This window comes from Strix uralensis, chromosome 11, assembly GCF_047716275.1.
Source record: "Strix uralensis isolate ZFMK-TIS-50842 chromosome 11, bStrUra1, whole genome shotgun sequence".
Taxonomy (NCBI): domain Eukaryota; kingdom Metazoa; phylum Chordata; class Aves; order Strigiformes; family Strigidae; genus Strix; species Strix uralensis.
In genome coordinates this window covers 6,065,359-6,080,074 of record NC_133982.1, presented here as the reverse complement: position 1 = coordinate 6,080,074, position 14,716 = coordinate 6,065,359, and the positions used below count along the sequence as shown (strand labels likewise).

At 37.4% G+C, this 14,716-nt stretch overlaps 1 protein-coding gene across 1 annotated transcript in view; it reads right to left on the bottom strand.

The window, feature by feature from the left end:
• The window catches only part of CIB2 (calcium and integrin binding family member 2), a 50,677-nt gene that overhangs the window by 35,858 nt on the left and 103 nt on the right, over positions 1 to 14,716 (bottom strand). The window contains 2 exon segments of the mRNA XM_074880587.1: positions 2,413 to 2,447; positions 14,000 to 14,126. Of these exon segments, the coding sequence (XP_074736688.1) occupies positions 2,413 to 2,447; positions 14,000 to 14,126 (162 nt within the window).

Genomic DNA, 14,716 nt, shown 5'->3' with positions numbered 1-14,716 from the left:
AATGTTTTCCAGATTGAAAAAAAAAAAAAAGTTTGCCTATTCAGATTCAGCAGTTTCCTAATTACAACTTCTGTGGAGATGTTTGATTCCTTATTTCCTTTCTTTCATCAGCATTTTACAGTTCTGAATCCATTGAACCCCACCAGTGTTATGGTCTTGCTATAACATTGGTCACATTTTATGTCATATTCTTTAAACTGGGCCTGTACTGCACATGTTTTAGGCTTCCTATTTGTGCATAAATTCTTGTCTACATGTATTTTAGGTGTACAAGTACAAAAATCAGTCACTTATCTTCTTCAGTGGAAATCAATTATTCTTTCAGGCTAATTCCAATATTTCCTTAGAGATTCTCCCAAAGGAGAAATTACTCTTAAGATCAAGATGACACCATATCACAGTCTACAAATCACTTTCCCTGGAAGGGTCCAAATTCTCCAATTAGATCAGGTGATCTAAACGACTGAGAGAATCTTATGCAAGTTATAAAATCCTTAATTCATAATTATCTCCCTCATAGGAACACAATACAAATATAAGTAATTCACTGTTTATAAAGCTTTTAACAATCTTGAGTTTAAAGGGGATTTTAGAAATATAAAGCAATTTTTTCAGCTTATCCAATGAAAACAAATTTATTTCAGAAGTCGTATATCTAGGTAGCCCTGTGAAACAGAAGAACAATATTTGCTGATTTTTAAAAGACTTAGAAGGTGGCTAAAGGTCTGCTTTATAGAGGAAATTACACTCAAGCATTAAGGATTTTTTCTTCTGGCTATATATGTATCTGAGATTTGGTGGCTACACAGGCTCATATTTTATTCAGTATCCATCTGCTGAAACTAATGACAGTACAGAAATATCACCAAATCAATTTTGGACTCTCAGCTGCTTTTCTGAACGAACTGTAATGACAAATTCTGTTATTGCCAAAGTCAGTGTTCTCAAGCAGAACTACAATGTTGTCATTGCAGCCCTGACAGAACATACAATGACTGCTCATTTTTATTTAAGCTGTGTAACTTTTTGTAGGGTACCACAAACACAGAATGACACCTCTTTATAGCTAACGATTACGCATCATTCCTAGAGGGTCGCAGCTGAGGAACGCTTTGCTTAAGAAGTCACATCCATACTATGGTAATTCACTTTTGTGAAGTCTTGACTCGGCTTTGATGACACCAGTATCTCTGTTGGAGCCAGCATGCATTAAGCTTAGCTTATCTTTGGGCCAGTTATCACCCACTCACTGCTCACATATTCTGACTCATTAAGTCACACCATCATGTATCATGAAAATGTACTCCAACAATGTGACTAAATTTTAAATCATAACAATTATATAAGAGGGACCTGGACCAAATTAAATCCCGGTTTAGGTGGTGACATTGCAATGTTCTTACTGCACAGTGGTCTCAGAGATGTTGTGCATGGCTGAGGAGTGAGTGCATCTCATTACTTTGTGAGTAATGAGAACAAGGTATGCAAGAAATTAGCTGAAATACCTCCTCTATTTCTCCAGCAAAAAACAGAGCACCCCACTCAAAGCCATGCCATTAGCTTTTGCCTTGAGTCACTGAACATCAGTCTTACTGAGGTTTACAGCAACAGAGCAAAGGCAAAGAACATTTCTCTCAGGGACCATGTCTATTTTTCATCCCAAAGCAGTTCCCAATGTTTATGAAAACAAAGGCTTCTTATGTCTGAGAAGCTATTCAAATATGAGAATCCTGAAGCCTTATGAGCTCCTAGGTCTAAATACATACCATGGATTTATTCTCACTCCCTAATGGGGCAAAAATCCTCAGGAAAAACAACAGGTGTATTGACAGGACAGGATCTATGTCATACTTTTACAGATCCTTAATCTGAATGGTTAGAAGATAAGAATCCAAGGCAGGATCCAGGGCAAGAAGTCAACATATACATAGGCAGAAATTACTTCAGTTTGGCTCAATCCATCACTACCAAAAAAAGCAAGTCCCTTCTATTGCAAACAGTGATCCCAAACTTTGTGACTTTCTGTTGAGAAAGTTTGTACAAAAACTGCAGAGCGCTGAGAATGTTTAAGTTCCACCAGTTTTCCCCACACTTTAGCCCATATCAAAACCTGTACCAACTGAAGGATGTGCCCTCATTGGTGTAACTAAGCAGAAAAGCAGCAAATTACTTTCATAAAAAGTCACTGGCAACTGTTCAATGGCTTATCCCTAGAAAAGTCTATGACACTGACATTAAGCTAATCATCATCTGTTTACTTATACACATTTACATACTATATCTTGAGTCCAATCCTACACTCACTCATTCATGCAAAATAACTGGCTTTATTTGGTTTCCTCAAAAGTCAGAAAAAAGATTTAGTCCCTTCCATATGAATCATGGAGGAAAAATTTAATACAATTTACTTACCGAAGGATTTCTTTCCGAGTGAAGAATGTGCAATCCTGTTAAAAAACAAAACGTGTTACTGTACTACAGAAATATTGAAAACGACTGCAAAGAATTATTTCCAACCTTTTGGAAGGAAACTCAGATCTGGCAGAAAAACATTAAAGATCCCATTTATGTACCATCTGCTTTTATCAAATAACTGAAATATCCTAAGGTCAGGACTATCAGTGAAAAAAATATTGTTAATGTGAAACTTCAGGAGAAAAAAACCCAGCTTGCTGAAATATTTCTCTACTGTGGAATGACTAGAACAGAAACAAATCAAAAAAGTGAGGTATAGGCCAAAAACATTCAATAAATGGATCTAAAAAGCTATAAAGTAACAAATAGATGAAGAAAACTCGGAGTATTCCTCTATTAGAGATAACTGATTCAATAATAAAAGTCATGTACTTACTAGTTATTAACTCATTTTGCTAACAATTACTTTGCACTGTGGACACTTTGGTGAAGGCTGCAAACTCCCATATGTTAGGAACATGGATAAAAGGACAGCTCCTGCTCCAAACAGAAGGCAAAATATTCAGCTTTCCCTGTAGTACTGCAGAACTTGAAATAACTTACTAGAATGCAAAGTAGAGCTTGCTGAATAGGGAAGAAGAGCTTACAAGCATTTGCTTGCATTCTGAATGGCTCTGTGGTGGGACTGCATTTACAACAGTTTAATTCACTCTTTATGAACATCTGCATTTTGCTAGAAGAATTCACACACTTCACAAAGGAACCATAAAATGAGCAGTGAAATAGTTTGCATTCTATGTATTTTTACATCAATCACAAAACAAGTTATATTCTCAGGTGCTGTGAGGAACTATAATAATCAGTCCCATCCCATTAACAGAAATATCCCCCAATCCCCACTATCTTATCTAATATATATTTAGGGTAAATTCTGTTCTGCATCCAAAACTAGGAACACTGGTGGCAATGAAATATTGGATGATCAGTTTACAACATTGTTCAGATCATAAGTTCAGAGAATATGCATCTTCTTGTCTTAGAGACAGTGGCTGATGAGGGTGTATATATAGGGAACAACAACCAAACCACAAAATACTTCCCGATTATCCACCTCTCTCACAGGCCCATGTGATGGGACAAGGCGTTTGCCTAAGAATTCAGCTCCTAGTAGTTTTTCTCCTTTAATGTAAACATATTTGAAATATATCATATTTTAAAATCAACTAGTGACATGATAGCAACATCAGACTTGGTAAGTCATACTCGAGTACATACAACTAGTATGACTCCCCCAGTCCTGCTCTTCAGCCAACTAGTGAAAAAGTATTTCTTTCCTCAACTGAGAATCATTCTGGCTAAATGCTTGCTTCTTCCAAGGAGGGGAAGAGCAAATGATCACAGCTAGCTGAAGCAGTCAAACAGCTTGTCTCAGGTATCCAGGTATGCTATCAGTCCCGCACGGTATCAATTATTGAGTTTGCTTGCTCTCCTCCATATGAAGTGGCAGGAGAAGCAGCTCTTCCTGTAGCAGCTCTTTAGTGTAGTGTAGCAGAATAGCGTTACAAGGCACAATAGGAAGCACCTTGTGAGCTGCTGACACTGATGTCACATTGTCTGGAACTGCACAAAGTGAAATAGGAGCCAGCTGGTTAAGCCTTCATTAATTCCAGCACATTCAACATTTACGGTCAAACTGTCACTTAAGGATGCTTCATTTACTAATGAAAGGCAGGTGCAATCTCACAAATAATTGTAATGCCCTCAGCAGCAATCATCCCATAATTATACAGGCTGGAGAAAACAGCAGACTGTTACTTAACTAGAAAGCTGACAGGGAATTGATACGCAAATGGAGATAAAGATGAAAAAGAAAAGTTATCATTTACCTTCCAGAAAACATGCAAAAATACCACTGGAAGATATATTAAGAGGTCAGATCATAAAACTTTTTTGCTGAAGGTCCACATAATTTTTTTTTTTAAATCTGAGTCACCTCACGAATTTGACAACATACACTACTGTCTGCCTTTTTTTTTTAACCTAACAAAATTTTTACTAATATAATCTAAACCACTGATATTGAAAACCTTTATACAAAAGTAGTTGCAAGTATCTGCCTGACTATTGTTACTCACTGCAGTATTCCAATTATGCCTGCCAATTACATGGAATTGTGTGTCAGGGACGAGGGGTGTCAAAAAAAATTTACAGTGGTTTCACAGACCATTTGCAGAGACCTTAAAGCTACTCACGGACAGAGGACCACAAATTACTTGTGACCTGGCCTATACTTTTGATCCACAGCAATATCATACACACCACTTAAGAAATGCTTTACCATTAAGAAGCCTGTCTGGTCTCAGATGGCAAATGTAAAAGCCAGGGCTCCAAACCATCTCTGAAAGGGAAGTCCAGCCATCGCTCTTGTTTCTCCCAGGTTCTATTTCTGCCTCTTCCTTTATGTGGACTTGACACCAACAAGTAGTATAACTGCATCAGAGAATTCTAAAGGAAGGAACTAATGTGTCTGGAAACTAACCTAGCAAAACTGGATTCATTTCCAGGTTGGATCATCTCCTTTTAGTAGTTTAGAATATAGCATTGGTAGCGCTGGTACAAGAGATGAAGCTTAAACAAGTATCTATTGATGGCAGGAAAGAGGTGCCGGACTGCCCTTCAATTTTTGAAAGCACAACCCTAAGTTGGATTAAAGTCACGATGGAACAAGGGTCTAAATAACATAATTACATTTTATAGTTGCTGGAACTCCAGCAATTTAATTCCAATTTAATTAAAGACTTTTGGCCAAAGAAACACGGAGATGAATCATCCAATTTTCTTCTGGCTACTTCACTCATACAGAAAATACACAATGATGAACAATAAATAGTAAACTGACATGTTAAATTAACTCCCTCATAAGGAAAGGTGAAGTGGGTCCTGGAAAGCATTTGTCATTTATGCATATGATGACATTCATCTTCCTTCAAGACACAGATATCATGGAACACATTTCTATTATGTGGACTGTATTTGTGTTTATTATGAACTTAAAAAGCAATCTGTCTATTCTGTCTGGACATTAGAGCCAATGGGAGTCCTGCTAAAAAAGTACAAAGTAAATACTGAACAAATAAATGTTACCATGTTTCAGAATTCTTATCAATTCAAGATTTCTGGCACGAATTTATCCTGAAAATCGTTGCTTTTATTTCTAATGCTATACAATGGCCTGAAAAACTTCTGCCAACAGGAGGGCCTTTGTGGGTTTTAGGTTATTTAGAATAGAGGCTTTGCCTTGAAAGGTCACCTACTCCAGCCCCTGAGAAAATACCTGCTCCTTTTCTAAGATCAACTATCCCACTCGGTCTGTCCTTCAGCCCTTAATAATCAAGTTAATTAGAAGTCTGACAATGCATCACAGCTGCTTTTTTGGAGACAAGGTTCCACTTAAATCTGCAGTTATCCACTTAACTTCATTATGTCTAGCAAAGTGAATAAAATAAAGCAAACAGAAAATTTCCCACTGATTTCAATGAGATTATTAGCTTGTATAATGGGACTTGGTTCTCAAATTTGGCATTTAGGTGGCTTAACTGGTTCTTAAAATACTTTGCAGAGAAGAGTCAGATAGCTAGTGTATTTAGGTTCTATGCGTGGCTTTGCTCTTGGCTGATAGTGTGACTTTCTGCAAGTCACTCAATATTGCTTGTAAAGTAGGGTTAATGATCTCTGCTTTAAAATTTACTTTACAAAAGAGCAGAACATACAGGCTGTTAAGAGTTTTATTCTTTGATTTCCTATGTCAGGTGAATGCAGGTTTAGGACAAAACAGGAACAGACTGAAATATGGTGGTCCACTCCCTTTTCCACTAGTCAGTAAGACTTCACTGCAAACTCCTCGATTGGTTCTGCTTTATGTTTAGGTCTAGTGATTTGAACAAAAAACAGGAATAGAGATAACTGTGCTGAGAATGCTGATACTTTACATAAAGTGTACATACACAGTATACTATGAGGTATGGCTCTAGAATCAGACCATATGTAACTTGTCCTTTTGGATATATTGCCAATACCAGAGCACAGCACGCAGTTTATGAATGGCAGCAGAGTTCACTGAATGAAAGATTATCACTTACCACTTTTGGAAACAAGTATCGTTGCACATAAAGCACAGTTTTCGAAAGAAACTAATTTCACATTGATAAGCAAAACACTGCTGTACAGAAAAGAAGAAAAACTGGAGAAAGGAACAATAGAATGAAAGAATAGCAATGTTCAAGTATGCAAAGCTACTGTGAAATAACATTTCTTAAACACATTAAATGCATATTTCTCCTCTAAAACAATATATATTTCTGCCTTTTATATGTACAGTATCATAAGGGCAGGTTTATTCTGATCATGCAACAGCTTCATTAGAAAGTTTTATAAATAAGAATATAAAACAGTCTTAGCAATACAAAATCATACCAAATTAGAAAAACAGTCTCAAACAAAAGCCAGCAAGCCAATAAAGTAAACCAATAACAGGAATTTTGACAATATCCTCAAGGCAAGACAGATTAGATCTATATAGCTATTTTACTGAGAAGCTTTTACATGAGAAGTACTGAATGCTGCAGCATTTTAAATGTCAGTATCTCAAACAAATTATTTCTGAGGGTTCATTTTTGAAATCACAAATGAAGTTTTGTGCTGTGCCAAAAGTACACAGTATAAGAACACTGTGACAAAAACACCACAAAAACATCATCCTATGAAGTAATCAAAAACCTAAGTTAAAATGTGCTGGATAGAAGCAAATGGACGTTCATAAAAGATCTATTATTAACTCTATTCTGGTAACATTTTACAAATTCAATACTTTTATTCCAGTTACCACACAACTAAGACTGATATAGAGTTGTACAAGACTGAGTGAGCAAGATATTTATGTATTTTCATCGCTGTAAATATATAGTTACTGGAAGTCAATGAGACTAGCACCAGTCATTAAGTTGCATACCCGTCCAAGAACTTTAGTGAATCCAGATTTAAACACTAAAAAATTCCTGTCAGAGTTAGTGTCTGCATTAATAATAGTATTGGTTAAATACTAAATAGTATTGGTTAAACTTACATCTTAAAAAATGCTGGTTGCATCAGAATGTCAAGGGAGATTTTAACATCCAGCCTATATTTATTTGTAATCATATAGATTTTAGAACTACAGACAGATAAAACACTGAGTTTCAAGAGGAAAAATCGGCAGCTATAAGAACCAGTTCATGTATTTATACTGCAACATAAGAGTAAAAACAGTTAGACATAAGCAAGGACTGAGGAAGAAGCAAACTGTCAAAAAAATGTAATTTCCCTCAATCTACACATGCACCAAATGGCACCATGAAACCAGAATCTGACTAAAGGATAATTTCACAAAAAACCTTGTTCCACTATTATGTTACCTAAATTTGCACATTAACAGCAATACTTTATCAAACTGAAAAGTACTTTTTACAGAAGATCCTGGAGAACCTGTGATCAATACACTTTTTGTATTCTTGCAAAGGGTTCATTTTCATCAAAGATCCTGATGAAGTCAAGCACAGCTTTTAAAATCAAAAGATAGCTTGATGACCAAGTTTCACTTTATAAATGGTATTTTTTGACAGATCATAACGTAACTTGTTTCATGTGTTTTTGCATAATTCCCATGAAATGTAGTTGAATCCCACTGACTAGAATCTTAAAAGGAAAAAAGCTGTGATACACAAATTCTTGTGTAAAAGAAGCAAGTCATTATTTCATATTCCTATCTTTTATTGCAATATTGCCTAGAAGACAGCCAGGATAAATATCAGTTTGTGTTGAGGTTGCATGAAATAATGTAAATAATTCCATTAACAAACAAATACAAAAAGCAATGCCTTGCAATAAAACCAGTAATACCTGCTATAAAATATTTGTGCCCTATATTCTCTAGGTTCTATCAGGAAAAAGATTAGAACCAAATTTGTATCAAATTCAGACCACTTACTCAAGTAACCCCTGAAAAGATAGTAAGACTGATTAAACAGGGGAATGGTTTGTCTATACCCCAAGCACAGTTTTATGCATTTCCTACTCAATATAATCGCTTCTCAGTGAGAAATGCAGTGCACTGAGGCCAATGTATGGCTCTCATGTTGCTTTATTGTATACCTGCATTTTCTAATGCTTTGACCATCTTTATACAGCATCACTCAAAGAACCCTAAAATTCCTGTTAATTTTCCTTTCTCATTATGAGACTTGACCTCCAAAATCTGTAAACAACTTTTAAAAGCTTAATTTTAAAATGTTCTTTGATTGCAAAGAAATACATCTTTCTTGCTAATTAATACTTACCTTTTCCCTAGCCAGACCTTGGTTAGATTTTGCATGTTATGTAAAAAAAACCATGACACCAGTACAATTCATTTTCTTACAAGGCTAACTTTTTAAATGAGGTGAATCTCAATGAAGAAACCAATGTTTGCAAAAACCTCATTTCAAAACACTTCACTAAGCTTATGAAAATGTAAAGAGCTGCCAACTAAAACACTACCTTAGTAACAGTGATAATTTTAATAACAGGTAATATGACAAGGTGTTAGGAGATTTGCAGCTTTCCAGTCTTTATTTAATTTGCCTCTACCTATTTCCAATAAAAAAAGCTGACGGGTCTAATATTATCAAGTCCTATTACATATCTCTTTAACAAACAGTTTCAACTGTCTTCACCAGTCTTAATCAAGAGTATTCAAAACACTTGTCTATTAAAAACTCTGCGATAATCTTGTGGGTGACCAGATTTACAGTTATTTAATTTAAATGTAGAGGTCCTGCTAAAAAGTGACTCTCCAATGTAAGTTTATATGCAAAAAAAGTTGATATATGGTCATTTCAGAAAGTTTTAGACAAATCAAATAAGGCTATTTTATTTCATTAGTATCATATTAACAATCTGAGATTTATATATGCTAGCTCTTCAAGCAGGTGATTCTTCTGCAGCTTAATCTGTGTTCCTGAAAACCAAAGCCCCTTACATATGGTTTTACCATACTTTGAATGTCTCACTTTTTCATCTCATAGTATCTCCTACGGAACAAGTACTTAAAACATAATCCATTAAAAAAGTTATGAAAATTTCACTACTAAAGTATTAGTTAGGTGCTATAAGCTCAGAGCAATTAATGTTAAAGACAAAAATGGTGGAAGTTACAGCTAGGTAATACAATGGCCAGAAATATATTCAAATTAAGAAATTATAAGTCAAACCATGAAGTGAGGTTTAGAACAGTTTTCTACTAGGAACTGCGCAAAGTTAAAAAAAAAAAACAACAACGACCTATTTTACAAAAAGGATTAAATTAACTCTTTCACTTCAGCCATACTCATACTATGGATGCTATAACCCAGGGTATTACTGTAAGGAGTACAGTACCAACTCACAGACACACAAATTCACAAGAAGGTGTCTAGTTCTCATTTGAAAAAAAAAAAAACCAACAAACTAATCAATGATCCATTTTAAAAGCAATTTATGTGTAGATGCCTGGCTGTACACTGAGGTCCAGATTTGCACAACAGACTGTTACGAAGTGGACCCTGGTACACAGTGTTTTACTTTGGTCCAGTGTTCAGAGGACCTGGCAACCCAACTGCTGATTCAAGAAACAGAAAACCTGCATTTTAAAAATTATGGAACCATTACCCCATTCTCCCTTTTTCTGTTCTGAAGGAATTTCACAAAGGAGAAAAAGGCAGATAAGATGGCAAACTCCAAGTCACACAGCTCTGTTTGTGTTACAGCACTTGCATACTCCTCCAGAATGCAGGGGAGAGGCAAGCGCTCTCTCTCTGTGTGGATGGCTACAGCAGTAAGCCCAGGATTTCTATGTTTAAAAGATCCAAGAGGTATGCAGTAACTAAGGGATCAGAGGCAAATCACCATCAAAGTATGGGCTTTACCCTGAAAATTGTTATTTTATTGTATTTACCATATATAACAAGTGCTATTACTAGTAAAAAATTATCTAGCACTATACTAATGAACTACAAGTCTGCCTGTAACAGAGAAATCCCATAGGCTGACTCAATCCACTGGGCCTAACTACTGCCAGGCTTTGAGATCAATTACCCAGCATTATGAAAGGCAGGGGCTGCAAAAGCCATTAGAGAAAGGCAATTTCTACATGAAGAGTAGTGAATTAGGGATGACATTTCAGCTCTTGCATTTGCCAGTTTATGTCAAGAAGATAACATTAATTACATTTGGATTTTGTTTTGTTTCACTGCAGTTGGGATCTGTTCTGTGTTCATTTTTATTGTTAGTAGGAAGACAGACACTGGTGTTTTACAGATCTTTGATTTCGCTCTTGTCTATCCAGCAGGGATGTAAAAAAATCTTTTTGGATCTTAGACTACTAAATCTAAGACCACTAACTTAGACTAATATATTACAGTGACAGACTGCTGGCAAGGGTGAGATGTGTGACAAAGTGGAAATTAAAAAAGCTCCATTTTCACATTTCCTACAATGACAAGAAAAGGGCTAGGCTTTTAATTTATGCCTTATTTTCAGCATAGGATAACATTTTAAAGCATTTTTAGCATATATCCGTAGCCTGACTCTCAGTGGCTAAATATCTACACCCATGAAAAGTCCATGTTAGCAGTAACTCCAAAGAAAATTAGTATTTTAAAACCACAGTTTCCACTTCAAGGGTTTGAGTCAGAGATCCTGAAGGTAAAAAGAAAGTTATTTACTTTTGTGTGCACTGGATTTGTCCTTTGGTTATCACAAGATAAACTAAATCTTGATTTCCTGCACTGTTAATTCTACATTTATCGCTTCGTGTAAGAGAACAGAGCAATGCAGCCAGCCCTGTCTGCATCTCCTAAGTAGTCAGCTGCCTCCTTCTTCAGCACCTTTCTATTCGATATATGGCCTCACTGTATTTTCAGAAACTTGTTCAAGGATGCCCACTGTTCAGATAGCTTCCTGAAATCCGTTTCAGTAAGATTTGCAGTGTACTGAAACATGACTGAAAACTGGGAATTATTATTTTTTTACCCTATTAAAAATTTAATTGATACAATGTGAGGTAAATAAACAAGTATCAATAAGATATCCCTGGACATAAAAATGCATGCTACTTCTGTTAAGGTAAGAAACTGCCACCCAGGAGTGGATGCAAGCATAAGGATACCTATTCTAGATTACATTAAACATATTTCTAGGACACCCTGAGGAGAAGTGAAATTAGACAAGACTTTTTTTCCCCCCTCTACTGTCAGCAAAGGCATCAAGGAGAGAAAAAGACATTATTGCTACACTTTCTTCTCTACGAAACACCCATTAGAAAGATTCTACTAAAAACTCCCACTGTCAAGCTACTCATGGTCTTTATCTTACTTCCCAGTCTAGACATTGAGGATTTGACTCATTTCCCTGTATACAGAGAAGGGAATTGAGTATATTCAGCAACCCAGCCTTAGAATACTATTACAGTTGTTGGAAGGAAAAGTAGAATATACGCATGCAGGCTACAAATTAAGTTTTCATTTACATTTAGAAAAAACACTCCCCAAAACAACAACAGAAAAACGCAACCCACAAGCATATGAGAATTACACCTTGCCTTCCCCTAATGCAGACTAAAATATCTTACCTGGTAGGCATCTAGCTGTTCATCAGTAAATATCGTTTGCTTATTACCCATCTTAAAGGAGGAATTCTTCCTCTATGCAAATGCATCCCATTAGAAGTAGCTGGATTCCTCTGTACTGTAGGCATTTAGAGCACGTATACTCCGTGAATGTGCTGAAAAAATCCCAAAGCCTGCATTGAACTGGTTTTGCCTGTAGCTGTCCAGTGAGGAAGGACGCAGTACTGGGAAATCTTTGCAAGGTTTGACTTGAGTGTGCCAGGAAGGAAGGCGTTAAAATCACAGGCAGGTGTCACCCCAAACCAGGGATGCCGTTCTCCGCCTTTTCCAGCTGCTTTTTAAAGAGGCATACAGAGCTTTTTTCATGCCCTGAACCCCGCGTAGGCGGTTCAGGAGGGCGCGGGCGCGCTCCGCTCCGCTGCGGCAGTGCCTGGCTGGCGGGCTCCGGCCGGCACGGGAGGGGAGCGGAGGGCGCTCCCGCCCGGCAGCACCTTCACGTTCCGGAGCGGCTCTGCCCCACCCGGCGGCAAAGCCGGGCAGCGCAGGCCTGTGACACCCCCGCTGCGAACCCAGGAACTAGAAAAATGGATCAGCGCAGTGAGCGCTCCTGCAGCTGCTCTCCCCCCAGATAAAAGCGCGTCCCAGTCGGCGCTGGAGCTGCCCTGTGCCGTGCTGCCGGTGTTACAGCCAGCGGCGTGCAGGCTCAGCCCCACACCACCGGGTGCCGCAGGGCCAGCACGGTAAAAGCTTGTCTCCAGGCTGGGGCTGTAACCAGCCCTGCCTACCGAGGAGGCGAGTGCGCTGCCGGAGCTGCCGAACGCCCGGGTATGCCACTGAAAGCGGGTATTCCTTCTCACATTAAATAAGTAAGAAAAAAAAAATCAGGAAGAATAAAGTAGGTTCAATAGACGTTAATCGGACTCCTTCGGCTCAAGCAAGCACATCTGGAAAGAAAAAAATATTGCCACTGCCTAAAGCAAAGGTAGAAAGTACCACTAGAGGGCTCACAGTGTATTTTATGAAGTAATACAACTCTTAATTCCATATTTCCGGGGAGGAAAAAAAAAAGAGCACCTAAGAGAGATGCAGGCAGACAAAATGAATAAAGTCAAACAAAAGTATATTATCTAACACCTGCAGAAGGATAAGCTCTTATAACAACAGGAGGAAGAAGTGAGAAAGGCTGGGAGCAGGGAGGAAAGACCTGTTACGGGTAAGTTCCTTTGGACTGTTCACTTCCCATTTGTGCACACAGGAACGGGAGAGGGTTTATAAATATTTAGTAAGATTCCTACCCTCTTTACCTGCAGCTCTGCCAACGGTCACTATTTCCTCAGCAAGATAGCATGTTTACCTTCTGCTTTTTCCCTACAGCTTCTAATGATCCTGACTTGATAACAGTATTGGATAATAGTTCAGTTTACCTTGGCATATAACAACCAAGAACAAACATTTAACAATAATACTGAAAGTAAATGCGTTGTATACGTAGTAAAAATATCCTGTGAAGTGTGTTGGATATGTAGTAAAAACATTATATGAAGTGTTGAACCGCAGACTGTTCTAACAGATGACTCATGTACACTGAAACATTAAGAAATGCAGATTTTTTTAACTTCAAACCAGCACTGCCCTGAACTACAGAATCAGAATATATTACCACATATGCAAAATAAATGGCTTGGGATAAGAATGTATTCGACAAGGCTTATTAGCATAAGCAAACACCAGAATTTTAGCAGTGAAAGAAATGGATTCTACCAATAGAATCTACTGCAGCACAGTTTCAAAATAAAAAGGAAGAAGCTACACCAGTAAGGAGAATACAAACTCTGAATGACCTACCATCCAATCAAGAGTGCAGCAAGCATCTATTCAAATATCAGACAGTTAAACACATGGCCAGACTGACCTCTGCTTTTCTAGCCACCAGTGCTGTGATTTTTTTCTTTTCCCCAAAGTACAGTGGCATTGGATTCTCTTTATGTTCCAAAAGATTCTCCGCAAGTCAGAACGTAAAGAAAAAAACCCAAATCTGCAAAATACATTATTCTATTTATTAAAATTGCTCTTTTAACACACTTTTTTTTTTTTTTTTAAATCAGAAGATAACAGTCCATAAGGGTCCCTTGAGATTAAGAACTTTCACAGAACATGGAAGTCCTTACATGTCCTCAACTCTGAATGAGCTTCATCCAGGGCTTTAGTGGTTATGCATATAATTAAGCATGTTTCCTATCTATGATTTGGTGCTACTGAAATGCCAGAGCTAGCAGCTGTTCTCAGTCAGACCAGACCAATACTTAGTGTCAAGTGATTTGCATGAAATAGCACTCCATTCACAGCCACCTAATTCAAGCTGCCTGTCTATGCAAATCAGATTAAATATAAATGGCCAAATTAACTTTAATGGCATTATACAGAAGTGAATTGACACCAGGGGTGGATTGGGCTCCATATCTTTTAATCTTGTGGTTCTGTATACTTAACAGTATTCTTACAGTGAAAAGACTGACATCTCCTTTCTTCATTTTTTACCTGCTTTTATATTCCTGCCTGCCTGCTCCCGCTGTATGCTCAATGACACACATATCAGCTAGTCTCTATCCTTAGAATCAAAATAAT